Source organism: Hippoglossus hippoglossus, chromosome 7, assembly GCF_009819705.1.
Source record: "Hippoglossus hippoglossus isolate fHipHip1 chromosome 7, fHipHip1.pri, whole genome shotgun sequence".
NCBI lineage: Eukaryota > Metazoa > Chordata > Actinopteri > Pleuronectiformes > Pleuronectidae > Hippoglossus > Hippoglossus hippoglossus.
The window spans coordinates 20,614,616-20,641,099 of record NC_047157.1 but is presented as its reverse complement, the minus strand read 5'-3'; the positions used below and the strand labels follow the sequence as shown (position 1 = coordinate 20,641,099).

The 26,484-nt window shown below is 44.5% G+C and overlaps 1 protein-coding gene across 4 annotated transcripts in view; it reads left to right on the top strand.

Moving 5' to 3' along the window:
- LOC117764128 (cadherin-4-like) overlaps positions 1–26,484 on the top strand; it is a 226,673-nt gene that overhangs the window by 186,434 nt on the left and 13,755 nt on the right. For 3 of the 4 annotated variants that reach the window (XM_034589667.1, XM_034589665.1, XM_034589668.1), the window contains 9 exons: positions 1,685–1,822; positions 6,757–6,942; positions 10,098–10,354; positions 16,761–16,903; positions 20,952–21,191; positions 21,339–21,575; positions 22,912–23,051; positions 23,147–23,311; positions 24,779–25,713. In XM_034589667.1, the coding sequence (XP_034445558.1) occupies positions 1,685–1,822; positions 6,757–6,942; positions 10,098–10,354; positions 16,761–16,903; positions 20,952–21,191; positions 21,339–21,575; positions 22,912–23,051; positions 23,147–23,311; positions 24,779–24,985 (1,713 nt within the window). In that variant the 3' untranslated portion in view covers positions 24,986–25,713. Of the gene's footprint in view, positions 1–1,684; positions 1,823–6,756; positions 6,943–10,097; positions 10,355–16,760; positions 16,904–20,951; positions 21,192–21,338; positions 21,576–22,911; positions 23,052–23,146; positions 23,312–24,778; positions 25,714–26,484 lie in introns of those variants that run through there. The other variant, XM_034589666.1, reaches the window with a different exon arrangement.

Genomic DNA, 26,484 nt, shown 5'->3' with positions numbered 1-26,484 from the left:
ATCAGCATCTTAATAATGGGTCTAAATCGTGGGTTTCAGATCTTTAACTAACTCAACAAAATGTGTAATCCCAACCTGGAAACTAACCCAGATTATTGCCTTAACCTTAAAACAGTTAACACTAAAACTGTGTGAAGCGAGGATCTTTCCCATAAAATGCCCTCTCTCTCTCTAAAACTCAAATTGGCTCTCACAGGGCCAGACATTGACTGAAGTAAACTTATACACACTCCTGTTTGCTTAAGACGTTCTCCTTTCAGAGCAGATAAAAATCTAAAACCTTGCAGTGAAAAAAGCTGAGCTTCTATACTTTACTGTACATAGACTGAGAGGGAAGATGCAGACTGCAGTGTTTCCCTGGTCCACTTTTCGTCAGCACTTTGGCCCTTTCAAACTTGAAAAGTTTCTGCTTCTCCCTTCCCTTCCTCGGCTGGGTTGTTGGAGGTGTAAGGTTCCTCGAAAAAAAATAGAAATAAAAATACACAGGCATCTATTTTCGGTATCCCTCCTCCCTTGTGCCTCCGCTGCCTCCCCTGCTGTCTCTCCTCCTCCCCTCTGTTCTTTACTTTTGAAATGTCTCCTTCCTCTCCTTTTATAAACTTCCACACCGACTCCCCTCTAAAGGTTTGCACCGGTCTGCAGCGGACTTTTAAAAAGCTCGTTGACAGTAACAGACCTCGGTTCTCCAGAGGAACCCGGTCATGCCGCTGTGTTGTTGCAAAGCTGAGAGGTTCGGGGGGAGCTCTACATAATTACTCCCTTGTCTAATTAGTGAGAGTGTTGTGTACACGCTGAACACACGGGCTGATGGGACAGTCGGGCGAGCACTGCTTTTAAAACAACATACGGAGAAAAAACGCTGTGCGTGTGTTTCTGTGTGAGTGTTGGTCTACGCTTGTGTGTACGTGTGGGCGTTAATGAGAGCGTGAGTGCAGGGTTGGAGTTCAGCATCTCGTCTGGCATCAAGATGAGAGGTTCTGAGAGGAGCTGTCTAATCCTCCTGATGTGGCGTCCTGGCTTAATTGTGATATTTACTCGGTAATTAGCAGGTGAGAGAGAGACTGGGAATGTAATTGGGAATCTCAGTGACGAGACACATTATCCAGACAGTCGGCTCCTGGGCTCCATCCTTCCTGCAGCCCATTAACTGCACCATGGGACAGGAGAGGAGACGGAGGATGCCAGGGAAGAGAGAGGAGGCTTGGGGAGGGAAGGAGGATGCAAAAAGTGCAAAAACACAAATAAGAGAAGCACATTGCAGCTTCCAGATTTCAAAGATGGAATGGCATTTATCATTGTCTCATATCATGTCTCCATAGACAGTCTATTAATCTCTGTCAGTCAGAACGTCGTCCTCACATCTGTCCATCAGGGGCAGCGAGCAGTGTCTTCGACGACACACCCATGGCGAGGCTTCACAGTTCAGCCGCTGCAGATGGTGTGAAGGCAGGAAATGTTTCGTGAGGAGGTTTCAAGTTAGTCGGATAAAAGACTTCACCCTTGCAGTTCTGCTTTTCACATAAGACCGTGGACGGTGACGATGCAGCAGAGCACAGGCTCAGCTTTTCTTTTCTCCTCTGGGAATCGCAGTATGTGGCTGCTGCTGTTCAGACGAGAGAAAGTGAAAGCTGCTTGGCAGACAATAACTGCCCACTGTTGTCTTTTCCCTCTCTACCTTCAACAGAAAGTGTCCCAGTATACCATCATCGTGCAGGCCACGGACATGGAGGGCAACCTGAACTTCGGCCTCTCCAACACGGCCACTGCCATCATCACGGTCACCGACATCAACGACAACCCTCCCATGTTGACCTCCAGAACTGTGAGTGGCTACAGATGAGAGGGGGGCGGGGGAAAGGGGGTCACGGTTTTAAGAAGGAGAGGGTTTTGCACTGTTGCTTTATCTAATGAGCATTTGCCTGAAACAACAATGGCTGTATATAGGTATATGTATTGGTTATATATAGGTTTCTCTACATTTAACTAGCACTGTCTGATTACAAGTTTCCTGCTGAATTTAACATTGCACCACATGACACCGCAGTCACAGGTGTCAGCCTCGCCCACAGCTACTTGGACCACGGCGCTCTGATCTGGTATTTGACCAATCACTGATGGAGACTTTATCACCACCTACTGGTCCTGGAGTGTTCGTAGTGGTTTTTGATCTGGACGGAGATTTTTTTGTAAAACAGAGGGGAAAATCCGCTCAAGTGTTTATCAGAGTACAAATATAATAAAAGTGTAGCAAGTGAATGACGTTAATGAAGAGAAGAAAGGGTGAACAGGTGGAGAGAATAAAGAGCAATTGAATAAAGAAAGGAGAAAGAAGGTAATTACACCTGCATTGTTGCACATATAACAGTGAGGGTGGGGTATGGAGTGCAAATGCTACGTGCTAATTTCCTTCTACACACACACACACACACACACACTCACACAAGAGACACAAAAATGAATCCATATCATCGGCCTTTCATCAGCAAAAAAAAAAAAACTAGAGCCAGCGAATTGTTAATGATTGTTGTCGTGATTGTGATATTTAGAATGATGATGACATTACGGACGGTCATTATTAGAAGGAGGTGAAACTCCGAAGCCCAGAGTAATGTACTGGATATAATGTATGGTATCACTGGTGGTGAAATTCCGCAACGTCATCACTAAATTAATAAGTGATGTTAAAAACGAAAAAATAATTGTTAAAAAGTTAAGCTCGTTTTATTATTTATAACTCTCTAGATCATTTCTCTCAGAGCCACTGAATCTTCGGACGTGTGCGTGTCATATGAGGCGGTTGTAATATTTCTCATTGACGGATTGGGGGAAAAAAACTTGTTATTTATTATTTGCATGGCTGAGAGATTCAACATTTATTTTATTGTGGCAAAGGCATTCATTTGTTTAGGGATGTAAAGATGGCGTCCATTTGTCTGCATTCTATTTTCAGTTTAGAAATCCTTGCGGGTGTCACCACGGCTTCCTCCGCGATGAGAGCACGATCCTCGCAGGCAGATGCAGCTCTTGCATCAGCAGTCCTACTGTAGCCTCGGCTCTTTGAGTTTGAAGCCGTTAGCATTAGCTGTTACCCTGGGGGCTATTAAGACCCTCGTAATGATGAATTATCAATGGCAGCGAGCATGCATCAGCCTTAGAGCTCATCAGAGAGCTGCGATATCACACGCTGAAGAAAATGTACAGAGCGGGGGGGGGACAGTAGGGAGAAAAGACATGAAGAAGAGGGTGGGAGAAAAAGGACAACAAAGAGGGGAGAGGAGTCGATGACTGGACCACCACCAGAATCCATGATGAAAAATGCAGGGGGGGGGAAGCGTTGGGAGAGTGATGGCGAGAGGAGGAAGGATGAAGGATTGTTTAGTCAAAGGAGCTACTTTCTACAGCAGCAGTGATAAAGCATAGACGTGTCACATTGTAAATCAGGGACCTTTCCTGACTTGGCAACCCCCCCTCCTTTGCATTGGGATTCTCCACTGATGGTGTTGTACTGATGATTGTGGCCAGTAATAGATTAATATTCTCTAACTGTATTCCACCGTGTTTAAGTGCATTTCCATCGGCACGTCATGGAAACCGATGATAAATCTCGTCGTTTTTAGAGCCGCGACGAGCGGAGCACTTTTTACCCACGACTTTCATAAATCACCCGCTTCAGTGGCGGGATAACGTAAAAAGCCATTTTGTTGAGAATGCAGGCCATTATGCAAATATTTAGTGTTTGCAATAAACCCTGTAGATCTTTCACTGTGTCCCAGAAATATAAAGTTTGGGGGGGAATTTGTCTTTAATGTTGATGATTAATATTTCATCACGTCTATCAGAGGGTGGCCTATTTTTCAAGGCGGCAAAGGGTGGGTGCATGTGTGAAGGCTCTGGGTGCTGCACTCGGAGGCTGCATGCATGCTCTGCATCTTTTCTCTGTGATGCAGATGAATAGGATTCCCCAGAAAAAGTTGTTTATCTCTTCGTTTTGTTTATGTATACAGTGCGCCGCAAAACAATATCTGTATCTCCTGAACGTCTCCTTCACACAAATGACTCCTTTCTCATTGCCGTTCAGTTTTTTGTTTCCCCCGTAAGTCACATTCGTCATCACAAACACGTCGGAGACTGAAGAAGCTCTCTCTCCTCGCTGTCTCACCTGGGTTGCATCTTGCACGATGTGAAGAAAAAAAACGCTGTTGCATATTGTTCCATAGATGTAAAAAGCAAGAAGTACAATAATAACTTCATTGCACGTCATGAAGCCACCCAGTAAAGGTGCAGCAACCGCATCTAGACTGTTAAAACAAAGGAGACGAATAAGAGGAAGTTAGCAGGTTCACCCGGGTGTCGTGTTCCCACAGCGACTGATCGGAGTCGACTGCAGAGTCATTTGATTGCCGATTGTGTCCCGTCCCATTTCAGACAAAAGTTAGTGGCTGTTAATGGGTTTGTTGACCAGAGGGGCTACAGTATATTGTACTGAATGCTTTGTAATTAAGTGTAAAGGTCCTACAATCAAGCAGTGAACACATCTCTGTGAGGACGGTGAGCGAAGGAGGCCGACGGAGCACTGCAGTAGAAATCCTGCACAAAGTCCCTGTGATGAAGTATCCTGTCACTTCTCCTCTCTCTCCCCTCCCCTCGCCCGCTTTAGTCTTTCCCCCGTGTGCCAACACGGTGACAGGAGGGTGAGGGTGTTGGCAAGAAGTGTTTTGTCAAGTGCTGCGAGAAAGTCAACTGCACTCTGTGCCAGTCACAATTGCAAGACCCTCACCCCGACTCCCCCCACCCCCTCCCAGGGACAGTATCATAGCAGGGAGAGCTACCGGATCAGAGAGAGGCTGAGCCGGAGCTGAAAGACACCACGGCCGTGCAGCAACTTCCACTGCACCGCTCGAACCAGCAAGTGTCAAAACAATATTCATCAGGCGAGTGAAAGAGAGAGAACAGCCCCCAATCCTTTTCAAAGAGAGACTCTAATCTTAAAACTCACAAATGATGCATCACAATGCATCATTGACAATAACATGAGAGGAAGTCCTAAAGAGATGGAGAAGCCGTCAAGTTGAACAAAATAAGGAGAAGAATTGGGATTTGTTTTTATTTTTCTCTTTAGATTCTTATTTCTGTTTGTTGAAAGACACTTAATTCTTCAGTCCAGTTGATCAGAGCAGAAAACAGTTCAACCAGATTCTATATTACAATCACAGATGAGAGATTTTAATTTTCGGTGGCTGATGTGTATTTACCGCGGTGTTGTTTGGGACTCATAGCTGACTTCCTGCACCTCCTTCAATTGGTGTTTACACAACGCTGTGCTTTTCAACATTTTCCTTTTCAATGAACCATTTATTTGCTAAATGTTTGAATTGAATGATTGAAGGAAATGTGAAACTGTCACACCGTGTTAAGATTGGAATGAGAAAATTGAATGACTCTTTCCACACGAGCTTTGGATGCCTGACGTAACCCCGTCCAATCCCCCCCCCCCCCCCTTTATGATGAAATAATGGGAGAATGGACGTTGAACTGGGATATTGATAATAAGAGCTGCGACGGACACTTCACATTTTTTCTCCATCAGATCTGGTTAACACTTTGCCTTAGGTTTTACTGTGCAAGGAGAAAGAAGATGCTTCAGGGTCCTTAGGAGCTTAAGAGATATCTGAAGTTTTATTTTACTGAATCGGTATTGGTCCCTTAACCCGACCCCAGTAATAAACCACACATACACACACTCGCTCTGACACAAACATACGACAGCATGCCTACTTATCCAAAGCAGGCAGTGTATCACGACCACCCGGACATGTCTGTTGTCTTAAGAATGTCATTGAGTCTCTGAACAGCTCTCCTGACGCAGCCTCCTAATCTGCCCGCTGCTGTCGGCTGTTTGCTGGGTGATGCGAGGGTTGCCAGGCAGGGTATTATGGTCCTTCGGAGTGTTTGGTCTGGGGCTTTGCTCTTTGATATCCTACACTCACATAAGCCGCTCAGTGGCTCTTCCACGCTTGTTACCAGTAGTGACACGGTGACTGTGTAGTGCTACATGCCTGTTGCCTCTAGATGAGGACGTGTCAACATGCTCACCCTCTGACCCCCCACATGATTGGTTATGAGTTGATAGGTTTGGTCGTGAAGGTGGGGCTGCGGTCGACTCATGTTTTTTTACGAGTTGGTTCGCCTCTGTGGGTTTTATCCCCTGAGCCTATGTGGCTTTCATCAATCCCCACCATAACAGACACATGACAGACAGCGGCTCACTCCTCATCAGGCTTATCAGGACAAAGCACATGTGTTTGTACAGCACGGGGACAACTAAAAGCCACTCGTATACACTCAAACAGCTGTTTTTAACCCTCTCCGCTGCTGCTGGCCTCCTTCTCTCCTTCTCTGTCGCTCTGGATTTCAAAGGAACAAAATATTTGTGCTCATCAAGGCTGCGAACGGGAATACAGAAAAAATGAATAAAAAAAAAAAACACTTGAAACTGGAGCGATGCCCCAGTGTGGATGAGCTTGCTGGTCTGCAACTGGGTTTACTGCTTGACTCAGTGGTCCTAAAAGCGAGGTCATTAAACCTACTCTACCTGAAAACCTGAAAGGAGGACTGGCTCTGTTAAGAAGAAAAAAAAGAGAGATAGGCACTTAGTGGCTTTTTGTAAAAAACATGGCCTCTCTCAAAGAGCTGTCAAAATGAAGATATTTCAAAGTGGCATCTTACAAAGTAACATTTGACTCTCCCCCTCTGCAGTTTTCCGGTGAGGTCCCGGAGAATCGAGTGGACGTTGTGGTGGCTAATCTGACAGTGATCGATGCCGACCAACCACACTCGCCAAACTGGAACGCGATTTACAGAATCATCAGCGGCGACCCGTCCGGGCACTTCACTATCCGCACTGACCCCGTCACCAATGACGGCATGGTCACTGTGGTTAAGGTAAGACACCAGTCTATATAGAGCTGTGTAGAAGAAACAGCGTCATCTCTTTTTTTTTCCTGATTTGAATGTGAGATCCCGTCTGGAACGTGCACAAGCAACAATAACAGGGTATAAGTTAAATGGGGACATGCTGGGGTCTTTTGCCTTTCATGTGCCCCTTTATGTCCAAATGAGGGATTGGAGGCCGCCGCACCCTTCACAAACAGCTCATACACTCACACGCGGACTCAAACACAATGGCTGGCGAGACCACTGTAGCAAATTAGGTATTGATTTCTCAATTACAAAGGCAACGGTTCTTATACACCCATAATGTGCTGGCCGCTGCGGTAAATGACAGCCACTACAAAGCTATGTCTTGTAACAACCTTGTGTGTTCGTGTTCAACCTCTCGGACGCAGCTTGTCCGGAGAGTTTTAAAACCATTCAGGAGAATATATACAGATAATGGACAACAGATGTTCATGGTATCTTCTGTGTGTGTGTGTGTGTATGTTAAGTGTGTAAATATGCTTCCTGTTGAATGGCCTTTAGGATTTGTGTCCTCATCCATGAATGGTTCACAGTGAATGTGATTATCATGTCGCGTGTCGTGTTTTGTGGAAATAACTAGTTTATTTTCATGACCCTGGTGACCCAAGGGTATTATCCTCGTGTATCTCACTCTTGCAAATCGCATCTCGCATCGCACACAGTAATGTTTGAAAAAGCAGCAATAACATCTCCCTGTAATTCCCACTGCACCCAGAGCAATGAGCGTTGGCATTTTGCTTCTCTTCATTATCTCTAGATGACTGCCTTTTATAATCCATTCCTCTGACACCCTTATGTAAAAGTCAGCAGGCAGCCGGGTAGCCGGGAGCTTCGACGGAGACCCATGGGAGATTATCAGGAAATCATGAAATAACAGACAGGACACCTCCTGGGAAGAGATGAGAAATAGACTGTCTCAACAAGTAAACAGAGGGGCTTAAGCTAGCTCCAGGGGAAGAGGAGGCAGAATGGTTCACATCAGACAAGGTACGATGGGTAAAATCAAGAAGCCAAAAGTAGATACTACCTCGGTGTTCTTATTTTTAACAAGGCATCTGCTGCTACTTGTGTCGACACATAGAAACTACAGTGACACCCAGGTATGCCTCAATTTTCCAGAAGGGACCTGGGCTCCTCTGTAAACAAGGGCTGAGGTCGCACCCAGAACATGTCACACATTTACTCTGCTCTCCGGGGAGTTTATGAGACGTAGTTTTGCCGCATGGTAATAAAGCCTGTAGACGAACAAGCATGGATGAAAACACACAAACAGACCCCGCTTGGTTCACATGAGTCATTAGGATATGTAAATCACAGCTTATGATAAGCACAGAAGATGACAGGAGAAGTGATGCGAAGACAGATATCCGTGGATCGAGAGACGCGGACCACGGGGAATAGATCACACAGAAGTTGCTGATGGGGGGGGGGGGGTCCAGCAGAACAAATTAGGTAAAAGGGTAAGAGAGGAACCAGTGAGGCGATACAGAGGAGATGTAAGATGTGATGGCTCGTGGGCTAAAGATGGAAGCCGTGTTATTGACCTCTCGACCCTCTGGCGTCCCTCAGGGTTTGTTTGTGTGCATGTGTGTTTTAGTTTGCCTACAGCTATATTCCAGACCTCCCTGTGCTCTGAATACCACTGGCCGTTGATCAAAGAGCCCTGAGCGTGGTTCGCCTGTAAATGGGTTCCCACTGCACCATGGGGTCACACACATATCCACACTCATGTGCTTACATTTACTTAAACTTGTGTGTGTGTCCACATACACAGACAAACACACACAGACGTATCAACTCCTGTGCCCTTGTCAGCCGGGCTGCGTGATCAAGGATGGGTTTTTTTATATCAGAGGTTTGCCGCCACGCTGTCCATTGATAACACTGAGGCAGTGCAACATACAGATGTGCTCAACGTCATTAACATCACCATCAAACACCACAGACACAAGCCTCGCGGCGGTAATCACCATCTGCCCGTGCAGAAATGGACCAGCAGCTTAATTTGTTTTCTTTTTTGTTTCCTTGCTTCTTGTTGTTGTCATTTGAACCTGATTGTGTAGTCTTCATTAGGAGAGCACGGACCTGTCAGTCTGATTTAGGCTCAGCTGGCAAACCCCCCTGTAGAGTACACACACACACACACACACACACACACACACACACACACACACACACACACACACTCAAAAGGCACAATCAATGCCAAAGAGCACCCTATGAATAGTATAGGCCTTGCTGTATCCTCCTATCCTGTGTGTGCATGTGTGTGTGCCTGCGTGTCTGTGTATTTATATGTATGTGTGTGTGTGTGTGTGTGTGTGTGTGTGTGTGTGTGTGTGTGTGTGTGTGTGTGTGTGTGTGTGTGTGTGTGTGTGTGTGTGTGTGTGTGTGTGTGTGCCTGCATATCTGTGTATTTATATATGTGTGTGTGTGTGTGTGTCCACTTGTCACGACATCTGTTCATTTATCTTGTCCTTTATCATCAACAAGGTTGAACACATATTCCACAGCCACAGGGGAGAGAGAAATGTTGACAGGGGTTTTAACACCGTAATCAGCATAATATTTATAGGACACTTATGCTTGAACACTTGACATGGTTTACTCATAAAAATGTAATAATAACAATAATACACTTTTAACTGTAGCTGTTATATTGTTTTCCCATCGAAAGGAGAAATGCCCTTGTTTTTATTTTTACCTGTAAATCAAGAACAAAGGCTGTAGTTTTGTACTTAAGGAAGCATATGTGTAAGAAAAGATTATACAAGGACCTAATGAATATCATCCAGTGTTTCCTCTATACACACACAAATATTGTTTGTGCAAGCCAAACAAATACCTGTACTTTATTATTTCTCAAGTTATCACGGTTTATTTACCTAATGCTCATAACTTGAGAATTAATGAAGACAAACAAATTAGTCGCCACTTTGGAGTCAGTTAGACGTCAATGATACCAATGCAATAATTACCATATAAATATGGTAACAAATGTACATGTTGTAGTGCTCAAGTAGGAAGGGTATTCATGCTGAATTTCAATCGCCCATAAACTATGTTCTCTATGAAGTTTAAACTCCCTGAATTCAATTTAACGTCTGTTCTTCCTCTAGCCCGTAGACTTTGAGATGAACCGGGCCTTCATGCTGACGGTGGTGGTGTCCAACCAGGCCCACCTGGCCAACGGCATTCAGTCTTCGCTCCAGTCCACCGCTGGGGTCACCATATCTGTCCAGGATGTCAACGAACCTCCTTATTTCCCCACAAACCCGAAACCCATCCGCTTTGAGGAGGGTGTCCCCGCCGGCACCAGCCTGACGACCTTCTCAGCCTCAGATCCCGACCGACTACAGATGCAGCAGATAATCAGGTACTGAGTGAAAACAGTAAATCACACTGCTACGGGTCATTCTGACATTTTAATACCATGTCTTTAGTATAATTACCTTGTAGTAGTATTGATTAGATCATTTCTACTACACTTAGTCTGTCGCTAAACGAAGAAGAGGAATGTCTGAATGACTCTTGAAGTCTCACAAGCTGCAGTGTAGGTACAAACCTGGCAGAAATCCTTCTATATGCACCAGCAGCGGGCTAAAGAGCCTCTTGGATGAGTTCCATGTCAGTAGTTATAGGTCAGAGTTCAACAAGGGAACTATATTTTGGCATCACCCCATCTCTCAAAGTCTTACTGTGCAAAGTATATGAGCCAGTGGAGAACAGGGAGGAAGGAGGGTACGAAGGTTAATAGGGAGCAATGGCCTCCGGGGTAATCAGAAGTGTGTGCATTCTGAGTGTTGCACCAGCACATGTATGCAGGTGCACACACACACATGCACACGAGAGAGAGAGAGAGAAGAGAAAAGATGGAGGGAGGATAAAGAGAACAGCTGGCCGAGGCCCAAATGTCTGACACAGCATTATGTCCACCTGCAGTGCTCTTACTCTGCACTAAGCCTCTCTGGACTTTAAATGTAAACCAACCTTTAAAACGACCAGCAGACCTTTTCTCAGTCCCGCTGTCATCCTGACAGTAACAGGGGCACAAACTTGTCACCACGTGCAACACGCCCGACAAGGACGGAGACCGAAGAGCTCCCTCTGTGGGAGGTTTGTTTAGATTTAGTTGTCGTTCTGAGTTAGCATCACATTTTGAATGTAATGTTTATAATCTCTCATACAGTATATACAACCTTTGTTGTGGAACATGAGACTAATTAATGAGACAACAGTGTGGACGTTATATGTAACTTATGATGTGGTTTCAATGAATCCTTGTTACGTCAACCTAATTATGTCTCTTTCCCTTGAGGGAAAATGCAGAGTTCAGTGAAACGACAGAAGTTGAATTGAATCCGCTTTGTGACAGTTCTGTTTTTTATTGGTTCTGCTGAAGCGCCGTCATCTCCTTTTAAACAATGTCTGCATTATTGTCTGTTAAAGTTCTAGGTCATCTATCAAATACACTTTCTTCTGTATCGATATCGACATCTTTTGAACATACAACTCACGTGTGTTTCCCTTCATTGTCACATGTACAGTGTCCCTATACTTTACATAGAATGTGCTGGTGTAATTTGGGACCAGCACAGTAAATGAGTGGATGACACGGCTGTTCAGTGTGACATTAAAACCACCTCCCCCCAACCACCTCACACTCCGAGAGCCCCTTCCCTCCCTTTTCTCTGGGGGAAACGATCTAAACAAATTTCCCAGCTAATTTCACAGCAAATGAGAGTAAATTGGTTGTACGTTATAATTTAGATCGACGACAAAGTCACCAGCTGGCTCTTCCTCTCTTTCCCTGCCCTCTTTTTGTCTCTCTTATCCTCCCTCCCGACTCAATTCACCTTGACCTCTTGGGTTTCCTTCCTGGGTTTTTTTTTCCCATGACCTGTGCAAGACTGCAGTTCCTGACATCTTGGAATTAAGTTAGCTAACCGTGCTGTGGTCTGTCAAGGTCTCCTTAACACAAATGCGAACCAAATCTCCTGCCTCTTCTCTCACCACGTCGGGGATGGCAAACCACCACCTCAGTCATTTGGATCCATCTGGACAGGATCACAATCAATCCCCCCGCTTTACGCCACTTTCATCCAGGATTGTTATGCAAGGACACTAATCACACCTGCTTCCTCTGTCTCTTGAATCCTCCTTAAGGTTCATTAATGCCGCCTTTATGTACCAAAAGACATAAGTAAATTTCAAGTGATATAACAGCCACCTTACTTCCATGCGCCCTTTGCATCGGGGGTAAACAGAGTATTGGGGGTAAACAGCTTTGCAACCAGATCCAATACAATTGAAGTAAATGGTGACCGAGTCTTCAAATGTAAAAAATCAACAGAAAAAAACATAAAATGCCTCCACACTGCTCCTGTGGTGTCATCCAAGTGTCCGTAAGCCCCGACATTCAAATTTGACTCCAAATGAGGTCATTAATACCAAATTTTAACCTAAATGTTCACTGTTTTCCTCCGGAGCCGCGTTCGCGTGTGGATCACACACTGCCCTGTTTGGTCAGTTTCATCTGTGTCCGTAAGTCTTCAGAAGACAAAAGAACAAAAGAACAGACAGGAGGCTCCATCCGTTTCCGTATCTTACGCTGAGCCTTTACTAGGAAGAAATGGAAATTCAGGTGCTCATTCTTTCCAATAAACTTGTGCCGTGTTTGCATCACCCAATTAAACTCTCATTTTCAAACTTTTACCACACAGGACTGTTTTCAGTGAACACATCTGTCAAATACTCAGCTGATGCCTGTTTGCATTCGGTGGACATTCAGATTTGTGGTGGATTTATAGTTCGTCTTTGCATATGACAAAGAGCAAAATGTCTTTGTAAACGTTTGGTGCAGTTACATAAAGAGAGACATGGAGAAGATTTAAGAGGAAGCCGTTAAGGTGAGAAAAAGAGCAGGACTGCAGTGGAGGGAGGCAGAAGGGGAACTGCGGATCGTGAGCTGACTCCGGGTCAAGGTGGAAACTTGACAGGTGCTTATCAAAGGAGGGGATGGACTGACAGCATCCTCTCGTGGGTTGCGCAGGAGGCAATGTGGACAGGAGAAGGGCTGGTAGGAGGCCGAGGGAGAACGAGGCATCACGCATCACCTGTCAGATACCCAACCAGTAAGGTCGAGACACGGGACTGGAGACACTGGCATAAATGATTACCCAAGCCGCCTTGGCTAAGCTCCAGACATGCATTTTTCATCCTCGGGGTCGGGGGGGGGGGGTTTGAAAAATAAATGTCATGCGTCTCCCTGCTGCTGGCTAAGATCACTAACCTACCAGTCCTAATCAGACATCCATCCGTACGCAGACACGTACCAACATCAAAATGAGAGAGACCTTCAGATATACAGGAGAACTCAATAAAGCCCTGGAAATAAAGAGACGAGAAGAAATCATTAAAATTTCACACAATTTCTAACATTTGCACCCCAGTTTTCTTCTTTTTTTTAATTCCAAAATAGCACTTGCGTAAACAAGAACTGTTTACCCTTCCAAGTAGAGAAAATATTGGCACAACACTTCGTTAAAAAGTTAGCGACGGGGACTGCCAATTGCCCACAGTAACGTTGTTGACGGTTGGGACTTGTAAACAAAAACACTGGGTGCTTTCACAGGAACATTCTAATGGCCAGAATAACCTCATCGTCTACAGGGTGCATGAAGACGCTGAAGTGGAAATATATCCGTAAAGAGACATATACGCGTGGCTGGACGAAGCCAAACCATCTGCCGTTAACTTATTTCACAGAAGAGAGTTTGGAGTTTGGAAGAACAAGATGAACCGTACGGAGGATTGTCTATTCAGTGTCTTGGAAATGAGCTCAGCTGCAAAGACCATTCATTCAGGGCTTCTTCATTTGCTCTGTATCAGGTTTATTACATCTGCACTGAGGGCTGTTTAGGAGACTTAATTAAAGTACGGTGGTGAGCAGAGCACTCTGCTTTGTGAACAAACCTTTGTGATACGGCTTTTATTATCGGAGGGCACACATCCACTTGTGTTATCGTGGCTTTGTGCGGAGAAAAGAGAAGTTTCCAGCGGTCTTTTATCGCCCATTACAGGAGGAAAAGTCTCAGGTTTTCTTTTTCTTTGTCCCCGATATTAAAGGGTCAGTTAATCCAAATCACACACAAAAAAACACATTTTCTCACTTCTGTCTAGCCATGCAGATAGGTTTGGCTTTATTAACTCATTTTGTGTGATTTTTGCCTTTGAGATGTTTCCTTCCATGTGGCAGAGTGGATGGTGATAAACGTTTCCTTATGGTGCTCATTAGAGTCAGGCTGAAATTTACTGCCCAAGCCCGTCCGAGCCCAGGAGAAAAACAAAGAGAGAGCAACCCGAACCTGAAAGGGATTTATGTTTTTTTGTGTCCGAACCTGATCTGATGTTTTCCCCGATTACAGGCACGTGCAGCGTAAACAAATGTCATAGATATTCTAGCCAACATCATTAAACTTAACCCGAAGCCGAGTAGCATTTCAAAAATGTTGTCCAAACGCGTCAGAGCCCGTTGGGACACAATGGGCTTGACTTGGGTATCCTCACTCGTAGGTTGCGTTGTACCTAGTGTACCTAGTACTCGTAGGTAGGGCTTGTTTTTAGTTTTCTATTCATTTTCTTGCTGAGATTTACCTTGATACCACTGTCACGCCTCAATGCAAATGATACAATTACAATATACAATTAGCGTAGATCAGCAAAAAAACACAGAATATGAAAACGACTACAATGGCTATGTCCAGAGGTATAAAAAATCTGAAATGTAGGCGACACAAACTGCTTTGTAATAAAAGTAAGCGTTGGTTTTATGAGGATTCTCACATGCTGGACCTTTTCTTGGCTGACAGAAGTGACTTCCTGGAGTCTTGTCATCGCAATGAGCTTTGCCAAGTAATTAGCAGTAACTCCAGACCCCAGGCTCCAGTCTGGAATTTCTCTACAAATTAAACAAACAAGATATGCTGTGTTAGTCGGTGACCTTTAGAGGTGCTGTTAGGCAGAGCCAGGCTAATCTGCAGCTGATTCCTCTTCTGCGTTTAGCATACATGCATTAAACATCCTTTTTAATTTTAACTTTTGGCAAATAAACTAAATTAAACTCCCTAAAAAAATGTCCACTCATTAGGATGTTTCTCTCTCGTATTTGGGTGAACAGACAGAGAGAGTCCGTTTGGGAAAACCAACAAAGAAGCAGTTGGACACAGAATAGCTCGAGGTATAAAGTCAGTCTTAATGAGGATATCAGAACCAGATCACACAGCCATGCTGCTACTTCCAAATGTCACTTCTCCCTGCCCCTCTTTCCTTCTCCCACCCAGTCCTGATCATTTCCCTCCCCCTTTCATCCCGCCCTCCCACTGTGATGGACTCACTCTAGTGCTGACGGTGATTTCACAGTCCGCCAGTTAGAGGTTTGGCTAGCTTGTGTGAAACCGTCTAGAGTGTGGGAATGTCATCTCTGTGATCCCCTTCCCCGCACTGCGCTACGCCTGGGATCATGCCCACTGCCTGCTGGGAAAATCCCACCTCCCTCTCTGCAGGAGAGAGATTATACTCTCTGTCAACCCCCCACCGCATCGTCACACACTCCTATTGGCTTCCATTCTCCTCTATGTAAGAAGAAATGTGTATCCGGTATTTAATCAGGCACAAATAAACAAGTGGGCTGTATATACCGACAGTAAGTACACAACAATTTAATAAATATAAAAGCAAGGTTAAGGGAAAATCCATTTCAATTTGGAAGGATTTTAAAAGCTTGTGTACGCCATATAATAACATGGTCTTGTAGCCCAAACTGACATTCAGTAAATGAAATCGGATTGATGTAGAAACCTTGTTGTGTAAGGCCAAGGTGTCACATGTCCACGGCTGATGTTTCACTCCCAAAAGTGAAATTGCAGCCAGAAGAGGTGGCAGTTTATGAACCCTGTATCACAGAGGGAATGAGACGAGGATGAGGAGATACAGACGGGGATAAGAAAATGTATGAATACAAAAGCACAGCAAGATGAGGTGAGGCGGCGCTGGTTGAGAGAGAGAGAGATCAGATAAAATAGAAAGTGTGGAACGAGACGAAAAGCGACAAAAGCCAGAGACACAAGAACAGTTAGATCCGAGCGAGATTGGGATTCAATCCTGGAGTTGATCCCTTTCCTTTTCCCTGCACTTCATCCCAGGGGAGAGTCACCGCCTGCTTCCACATCCACTTCCCTGTTCGACGATCAGCACCAAGATGCTATCATCCCGTCTCCAGCCGATGCACATGCTTCCTCGTGCACCCACAGGAACATTTTCAAACATCCATACCCTCACATGCATGCACCATAAAACCCTGTCCGGGAATTTAGCCTTCTGCAAAAACACTTCCTGTGAATATGTGCATGCAACACACACACACACACACACACACACACACACACACACACACACACACACACACACACACACACACACACACACACACACACACACACATGGGCAGTTGCAGCAGTGCTTAACTAGGGAGGTAATTGACTTCAGTGCCTGGTACACAGGAGTGAAAAATGAGGTGAAATTGACTGTAGGCTGCAGGCTCAGGAGGAGAAGTCAATGAAGAATTAAACTGTGTGAAGGTCAGGCTGTTGTGATTTTGTGAGTGTGTGTGTGTGTGTGCGCAGGAAATCTATGCACGGATGCAAGAGAAAATGTATAATTGCTTGTAAACACAGGAAGCCAGGCGCTAACTTCTCCATCGATCTGTCCTCGTGCGTCTTTAGGTATTCAAAGCTGAATGACCCCGCGGACTGGTTGTCCATCAACAGAACCAACGGTCAGATAGTAACCACGGCGATGCTGGACCGGGAGTCCATCTACGTCAAGAACAATGTGTATGAGGCCACGTTCCTGGCAACAGATAATGGTAAGAGGCTCCTTTCATGCTTTAAATGTTTTTTCCTGATTGATTGTATTTCTCTGTATCACAGTTTTTTAAAAGCCAGGATCACAGAACTGGGGATTTATTATTTATGCTCACAAATAGTTTTGATTTGGTAAAAAACATTATCTGGTACTCAAGTATAATATTAAAACTCAAATGAGACGTTCTAGAAATCACTTTGAATTTTTGCCCCTTATTAACTTTGAAGCATTTTCAAATTGTCCACATTATGTATGCATGATATTTTCAGGGCTTATGAGTCAGTCACCTGTCAATTTCCCCCCAAAAAGAGATAAGGATATAGAAGCTCTCTCCTCTTTTCTCCTCTCCTCTCATCTTTTCTCCTCTTTGCTCCTCTCCTCTGCTCAAAATTCATGTGGCATATATTATTTGTTCTGCCTCAAAGTTCAAACTCAAGCTTAACTAAGCACAAACTCAATCGCAGCAAACAAATTCAGTTCCCCTCCCCCAAGTTGAAGTGAGTGCTTTTCCTCAAGTAAAAGACGGGAATACTTTTACCCTCCTCGACGGCCTTATCACTGACGTGCAGTGCACTGCTGTGTTTACCTTAAGTTGAGCTGGCTTTGAAACATTAGTGTATTTTTAGCTGTGAGCATGTGCTCATTTGTAACACATTTGTGCGAGTGTGTGTGTCTGTGTGTGTGTGTGTGTGTGTTTCTGTATTTGACTGATGTCAGACACCATGATATGTAATCTGCTGTGATGATGGGAAGGAAGAGGCAGCAGGATTAGTGTTTGATTGGACTCCGCAAACATTTAACTCTTGTGTTTTTCTTGTTTATAGTCCCTGGTTTTCTTTATTGCTACTAGAGGCCCTTTCTTTCAGCCTGACCTGGGTTTGACTGATATCGTGTGCGAGTGTGTGTGCATGTGTGTGCGTGTATGTGTGTGTGTGTGTGTGTGTGCGTGTGTGTGCGTGTGTGTGCCCTCCAACACAACCCGAATGCTTCAGACCTTTTCTGACACGCACCTCTTCACGACCCCGGTGGTATTGTCTATGTCCTTGTGTGCTCTTCGATGTGGTGGGCCTGGTACAAGTCTTCTCACCATGCTTCACATCTCTGAGCCGGCATCAAAAAAGGGAGTTAATACAAATCCTTTTGAGGAATTTACACAAACATAATTATTTATTTAGCTGGTTAAAACCCACATAATTCTCATATCAGCTGTGGCAAGCTGCTTCCACATGTCCCCCATACATGGCTGGGATTAACAAAGCAGCAAAATGGAAAAGCCTCTGCGTGCATGCGCATGAGTGTGCACACGTGTATGAGTGTGTGTGTGTGTGTGTGTGTGTGTGTGTGTGTGTGTGTGTGTGTGTGTGTGTGTGTGTGTGTGTGTGTGTGTGTGTGTGGTCCAGGTATTACTCATGTTGTGGCAACCTAAATCTGTTTAGACAGTCACATTATGGAGACTTGTCTTCCATATGGAGACAAAAGCATGTCCCCATAACCTGAATAATAACGAATACTAATAACTATTTATAACTAAAATAAAGGAGCATGTACTATATGCTTATAACAAGTGGCCACTAATGATAACAGCATAAGATAATGTGTAAATAGTGATGATTGAATATAATGTATTCAAAGCAATGAGAAGTTTTTATAAAAATCGCTGAAAATCTGAAAATCTTTTTACTGTCAATAATTATGGACTATGTGGCAGTCATCATGTATGTTTATTGTCAGAATGCAACTCAAGTTATTGTTTTAATGGTATTGCTATGTCATTAGTTCTATACAAGGGTATCTCTGTATTTTCCTTGTGTTCTTTAGCTGTGGTAGCTGTTACATTATTCACTTTATATGTGAAATATCCAGATTTGGCATGAAAGTAAGTATTAGGTTAAATTTTCATGTCTCTCAACTCTATGAAACCTTCAACTGACCCTAAATAAATTATATTTCAGAAATAATCTTTCTTACACTTTACTAAAGCTCTAGTAGCACTTAGATTTGTGATCATTGGACATTTACATTTTTTTACAGTATTACAGACCCCCATCCAATGAAAATCAAGTTTTTCACAAGACCCTGACATGAGTGAAACTATAACCGATTCTATTGGTTGGACAGGAAATCAAAGCACAAGCAGGTTACATTTGAGTGCAAGTGCAGGGTTTTGAGTGAGAGCATCTAAATGTGAAATCAATAAGTCCTGCTCTCAAACGAAACAAAAAATAATTACTTGTGTAGCATTCAATAGTTAACAAAACAGAGGTGTGTGTGTTTTAGGTGGAGATAGATCCACAAATACTAAATGAAGCAGAGGTGGGCAGTTACATCCAGGCCATCTTAAGGTCATGAACATATTTTTATTCACGTAAAAAAACTCCTAAAGATATCATTTTGAGGAACAGAAATTAGTTTGAAAGGTTTAATCAATGCCAGGAGAGGAACTTTAACCGCGTCTCACTCTTCTCGTGGCAAATGTCTTGCTCTGTTGCCATGTTTAATTGGCAGATCTGTCAGCTTTGCATAAATCTCTGTAAATTACATCGCCCTTATCTCCTCCCAGAGATGGGCCCTTGGGTCGCTTGATTCCAGTGGTTCAGCCAGTGGGGCATGGCGGGGAAATGACTCGTAATTGGAAGCAGCTAAGTGTCGTCACCCCCTGACACACACTCAATAAACAGCTCTGAGCCTAATACTACTAAGAACTCTTGTTTTTTTGTGGTGGGGGGGGGATTTCTCCATACCACACATTCCACACAGGCACATGCACATTCATGCATTCTTCTGGCCGGTCTGCTATCTTACTTTCTGATTGTTTAAAGTGTCTGTTCTTTACCCTCAATGCTCTATTAAGGCTGTTGCTGATGGTCTGTTGCTCTGTTCAGTGCAAAAAGGCGCTGTGTCTGTGTCTGTGTCTGTGTGCACCAGTGCATGTTACCACGTGTGTTCGAGTGTGGCAACACTGTAGTGAGTCTGCAATGGCTGCCTACAGTCGAATCAGACCACATAGCTCGACAATTTGCTTTGATTCACGACAATTGGCCTCAACAATGTCCACAGACTTACAACATGGTGTAAAGTCTGCAGGGGTTCATGTATGAGGATATCACAGCTAGTGATAGTGGCTAAAATATATGCAAAATAATGAATAATGTGTTTTCAAAAGAAGTAGACGAGTACGGCAGGGATTCCACTAACTTCAGACTGGATCTGCTGTACCCGTTTTTCAAAATTAGCAACATTTACACCACGGAATAGTGCCGTTAATATTGCTTCTATTAATTTAATAAAATACTGCACGTTTTACTTAAAAAATACATGTGATTTGATGCTAAACTCTCCACTGTGGGAAAGCTGCTTTCACACTGATTTTACTTATTCATACAACAATGTCACTAGGAGGACTTTGGAGATCCCGAGTGTCTTATTCTCAAGAGTGCTTGATTATCTGTGAACGCAGAGTAACATCTGATATGTATGTACGCAGGCGGTGGATAGGTCCTCTTAACAAGTCAATATGTGACAACAGAGGACTGGGTGTTACCAGAATTCCCAGTTCACCTTTCAGGAACTCCATTGTTAATATTGCAAACAGAGGTACCTTTATCTACTGAATCATAGATGGCTCTCAGAGTTGTATAAATACGCACAGACAAGGATTTGTTTGATTGTATTACAGTCATCGTTATTGTACCTAAGCCCTCTCCTGGCGCTGGGATGTGCCGTGCCTGCGTCTGGCCCGACTGGGATGGCTCTGATTTGTGTGTTAAGGCTAAAAGAGAAGCTGCGAAGCACAAATGTCAGAAGTATTTCTGTCAACAGTAGAAATTCTCCTCCAGCTCTGCAGCGACCCTGCCTCGAACATCACTACTGTAAATAAACAGTGTTCGTTTCACCTCCTCTCTTCTATTTCCCTCAATCTTCTCTTTCATTATCGGCCTTCCCTCTGTCGGCCTTCAACTCGGGTCCCTCTTTCCTCCGTATCGCTCCTTTTACTCCCTTTGTCATCCTTTCCTCTCGTCATGATACTATTTTCTCTTCCCTGCTCCCAGGCTTGCCTGTAGCCAGTGGCACGGGCACGTTGCAGATCTATCTGATAGATATTAATGACAACCCTCCAGCGCTCATACCCAGGGAGTCTCAGATCTGCGAGAGGGTGAACAGGAATGTCAAAGGTGTCAACATCACTGCCGCTGATGCCGACACTGACCCCAACGCCGGACCCTTTGTCTTTGAGCTGCCCAACTTCCCCATCAGCATCCGACGCAACTGGACAATCTCCCGGATCAGTGGTGAGGAGCTGTCAGGGAAAATGAAAGATTAATGTTTTTGACGCGTAACAAAATGTACCGTGGCACTCGTCCAGCAATTTGTTCAAATCCCCATTAATAGCATCTAGTAACTTTTCTCTTTCCTTTACTCTTTCTCTCTTTCCACAGGCAACTACGCCCGTCTGGGTCTGCGGTACCAGATATATTTAGAGCCCGGGGTGTATGAGGTCCCTGTGATCGTGTCGGACTCTGGGAACCCTCCACTGTCCAACAGGTCGGTCATCAAAGTGAAGGTGTGTCCCTGCGATGAAAACGGAGACTGCACCACTCTCGGGGCTGTGGCAGCCGCTGGCCTGGGAACCGGCGCCATCATCTCCATCCTGATGTGCATCATCATACTGCTCAGTGAGTGTCACGTGTTCAGATCCCATTCTTCCACTGACACTTCACTACTCTCACACGCCCACACACATAGTTACAACGGGAAAAGTTACAGCTGCCCGTGACTGGCATTGATTTTCCTCTCTGTGCAGTTTAGGTTGCAGCCATTAAACTTTAACCAGGCTGTAAGACAACAACACGAACAATAGTTTGTATAATGGATGAATGTCTCGACTGCTGGAATCTTCTCCAGCGTCTGGCAACGAGGAGTTCTTGTCTCGTGATCCTGGAAGAGAAAATATCTGCTACTCCGTCCTCCACTGATTCATGCCGCTGGCTTACTCTGTTGCTTGTTTGTTTGGTTGCATTTGTTCGTACATACAGAGACGTCCTATAGACAAATTCACCCGTAGCTGTGAGTTCATACTATAGGCTACTGCACTGTTATACTGTACGCAACACGAATACACAATCTTCAGCTGACTCAATCAATAATGCACAACGTCCTTTAGAACCTGTTGCAATGATGCACATGCACCTTGTGACTGCTGCTGCACTTTACATAACGATGCATATTCAGCAGGTGCAAATATGTATTCCATGTTGTGTGTATACTTATTTACCTATGTGCATTATGTATTTTTATTATTATTAATATAATTTCATATGAATAAAAGAAAGACTCTCGAAGATTGGATATTTCAAGAACGCCTTTTGGGAATTTCTTCAATTTTGGTAGAAATTTGGATTCAACGATGAACTGATTCGATTTTGGTGATGAAAGGCGAACTAACAAAAGAAATGTTTTGGTTTTGTGAGAGCATCATCTCTGGAAAAACGTTCACTTGGACTCAAAAAATGGACTGATAATATTTTGGTGGTTGAAGAGAAAAGTTAACGGCGACCTCATAGGATGAATTCAGACTGAAACCACGCTGGTTGGCGGAGCTGTAAAAACCACAGGGAAGTAAATCTGGTTAGTTTACTGGTATGTGAAGTTTACTCAAGGTATAGAAATGTCTCATTAAGTGTTTGAAGTGACATTTGTTGGACAGACCACCAGGATAAAATAATTTCGGTGATAAACATATCAGAGCAGAATATATGTTTTTTTCAACACTTAATATACCTGGAACACCTAGAAAACTTATGACACTGCAATACTTTGTGTATTTGTGCTTATTAGTGTGTCACCATGCTCAGATGCTAAAATAAGAAGGTTAACAAGTTAAACATTATACTTGTTAGACTTTAGTATTTAGTACCGTTCACAGAGGGTGAGGTTATTTTTAAGGCCGATTGTTGCAGCACAATTTATCATGTCCATGTTTGTGTGTGTGTGTGTGTGTGTGTGTTGCAGGCATGGTGCTGTTGTTTGTGGTGTGGATCAAGCGCAGAGAGAAGGAGAGGCAGACGAAGCAGCTGCTGATTGACCCTGAAGACGATGTCAGGGACAACATCCTCAAATACGATGAAGAGGGAGGAGGAGAGGAGGACCAGGTGAGATCCCCGAGAGACTCAGCCCTCGCGCACACACATGCTTTCCATGTTGGCCTCTGCCCTGCTTACATCTGTTTGCCCCTGCGGCTGTGTAGGACTATGACCTGAGCCAGCTGCAGCAGCCCGACTCCTTGGAGCACATCATCAGCAAGCCGCCTGGTGTCCGCAGGGTGGACGAGCGTCCCATAATCCCCGAGTCCCAGTATCCAATTAGACCTGTCGTGCCCCATCCTGGAGACATCGGGGACTTTATCCACGAGGTGACGGACACGCACACAGCGGACACACACATTGTATCTCACACGCACGAGAGCAAAACCATCGTGATATTTTGTTTTGATATTTAATGTGATTACTCATTTCTAGATGCTGTTCCTTACTTAAACTGCAGAATGGTGATGAAACTGTGTTTTGTGTAGCTTTCCCCTGCTCTCACTGCTCTCTCTCTCACACACACACACACACACACACACACACACACACACACACACACACACACACACACACACACACACACACACACACACCTCTCTCACACACAACCCCAGCTTTGGCACAGTGATGCTAGAAAATGCTGATTGACAGACTCGTGACAACACTTTCGCACTCGAGGGGTGTCAGCAGCTGTTCAGCTTTGATCCATCCAGCCTTGACTCTCTCTCTCTCTCTCTTCCTCTCTCCCCCCCCTCACTCACACATGCACTCACCTGACGGCGCTCCAGCAGGCTGGTAAACACATGGTGTTCCACGCACTGTGCCCCAGAGGGTTGAGGCTTTTTTGACTGTTTCCCACTGATGTGGATGAAGTCAAATTCTCTTCTCCTGACGAACCCTCTGGTCAATGACATTCATTTTGTCATTGGAGAAACAAGTCAAGGTTTCAAAGCGGCGGCAGAAAACATACAGACCAAATCTCATTCACATCGAATTTATATAACCGCAATACAATTTTGATTATTTATGTTTAAACATTAAAAGATCAAATTCAGAAAGAAGAAATAGCCAAAGCTCTTATTCATGTATTTATACACATTTATACACGTTTAATGACACATCTGCACAAGCTACATGTAACAGGAATTAGACCATTTCACCGAATGCACCTTGCTGAATACAAAACTTAAGTGTATTGACAAATTAACGTCCTTGGTTGCACCAGTACGACAGAAATTTATCTGGTGTCTCTGTTCTTGATCGAGTCGTGTCGCTTCCTCGCCCTCAAGGAATTACCTATGTATATGGTAACTGTCAAGAAAAGCTTTAATAGATGTATTATAGCAGTGCTAAAAGGTGCAGTAGAAAAGTGTTTGGTGCACCTAAATTTTGTGCTGGTGCCCCTAGATGAAAAAGTTAAGCGCACCAGTGCAACCAATGTAAAAAGTTTAGTCTGGAGCGCTGTACGTTCCCGATAGATTTTCACCCACAGTGCCATGGATCTTTTTCTATCTGCATTTATGTTTCACAAGTAGACCTGAGACTTAACAAAGGGCTACGACAAAGATAGAATTGATAAATGTCAGTGCCACAAAGTAAAATACCTTTGCTCAGTATCTTGCCCCATCTTCTGTTGCTCCAATTCTTACCTTTCTTCTTCTAAATGAGTCTTTTGTGAGAGATGGAGCTGAACAACTTGTTGCTTTTCCATCACTGGTCCTTTATATTTGAATCATATGTTCCCCTGTAAGCACATGAGCACTAATCACTTCCTCTTTCCTGCTCCTGTTCAGGGTCTGCGAGCAGCAGACAATGACCCCACCGCTCCTCCCTACGACTCCCTGCTGGTGTTTGACTACGAGGGCAGCGGCTCCACCGCCGGCTCCGTCAGCTCGCTCAACTCCTCCAGCACGGGGGACCAGGACTATGACTACCTCAACGACTGGGGCCCACGCTTCAAGAAGCTGGCCGACATGTACGGCGGCGGGGACGAAGATTAAACCGGCCCGGTCACACAGGCGCACGCACACACACACACACGCTCGTCCCGTCAGCTGGCCTGCCATGCTCTGTCCCTCTAACACATGGGGCTACAACACCCTTATTGGTAAAAATGACTTGTTCACACTGACCAACCAACCAATCGAAATTACCCACCACAGAGGACCGGTCCCCGTGAGTCAGTTTCTCTTCTCAGCCGTCACCCGCTCGAAAGTCTTAGACTGAAACTGAAGCTCCGAATCGCAGGCTTCTCGTAGTTTGTCTCCTCAAACTCTTGTGCTTTCGTTTCAGTTTAGGTTTGACGCCGGATGTAGGGTTTCAGTAACTTTTGTCTGGTTTTGTTTTTTCCTTTTGGTTCCTGCAACTTTTATTTTTCTGTCCTCACTCCCTTTTGATTCAAGTCGATTCCTAAGGGTTTTCACTTTTCCCTTCGTTGTCGGCCCCCGCCTGCCTCTCTCCGCAGAAGCTTTAGGTTGAGCTTCTTGCTTTGTCTGAGAGGAACAAAAGGAAGAAAGAAAAAAAAAGAAGAAGAAGAAGAAGAACGCGGATATGAAAGTCCTTCCTGCACGGAGGGCCCTGGTTTATTCTTTCTTGAACTTGAATTACTTAGAACAGAAGCACTGTTGTTTAAAAAGTGCCTTCAGTGGTGCGTATTTTAGCAGACTCCCGCTAACTCAGGATTGGTTGCCATTTCTGGGCTTACATGCCCCCATACGACCCCTGACCCTTTAACTCAGCCCTTTCCCTCGTCATTTCTGTCGTCCTGCAGCGCTGTGGCATCTGTGGGGGGGGAAGGGGGCGTCAGTGCTGGTTTGACTGGCGCTGTACTGTATGTAGACGTACTGTACATAGGCCAACAGTGTGTCTGTGAGTTATGGACAAATCATTCACTTTCCAAGTCGGGCATATCTGCTCCTATAGATGTGGTTACGGAAAAATACATAATGGGACTGTGTTAGAGAAGAAATGCATTGCGTGTGTCTTTGTTTATTGTGGCTTTCAATAGCAGCTGTGTTTGTTTTGAGCTCTCAGTATTTGCACATAAAACTTGATGAGGCTTGTTGCTAAATTTTCGACAAGTCAAGTGTGTTACCTCTGTGATGTGACTGTATGTGAAGTACATATGAGGGTTATTTGAGGAGGGGTTTGACCTCTCAGGTCATTAGGGTTTGCATGTTGATGCCGAGACACCCAAAGGTCACGAGCACGGCGCCAGTTATCGTGTGGTCAATGTTTCCAAAAAGAAAACTCCATAAACTGTACAAACACGAGGGGGAGAGGAAAGACGAGATGACTTCAAATCACTCCGATAACATTTCATAGAGAGTCGTGAGCTCGTCTGAGCCACATTCTGAGCCCCCTTCTCTCTCTCTCTCTGTCTCCCTCCCTCCGTTCCTTTTCTTCTTTTGTTGATTCACTGTTGTTTCTTCGACAAACTTTTAATATACAAACTTTGGTGCTGGTCCCTGTCACCGAAACGAGGGGAACTGAGCCTCAG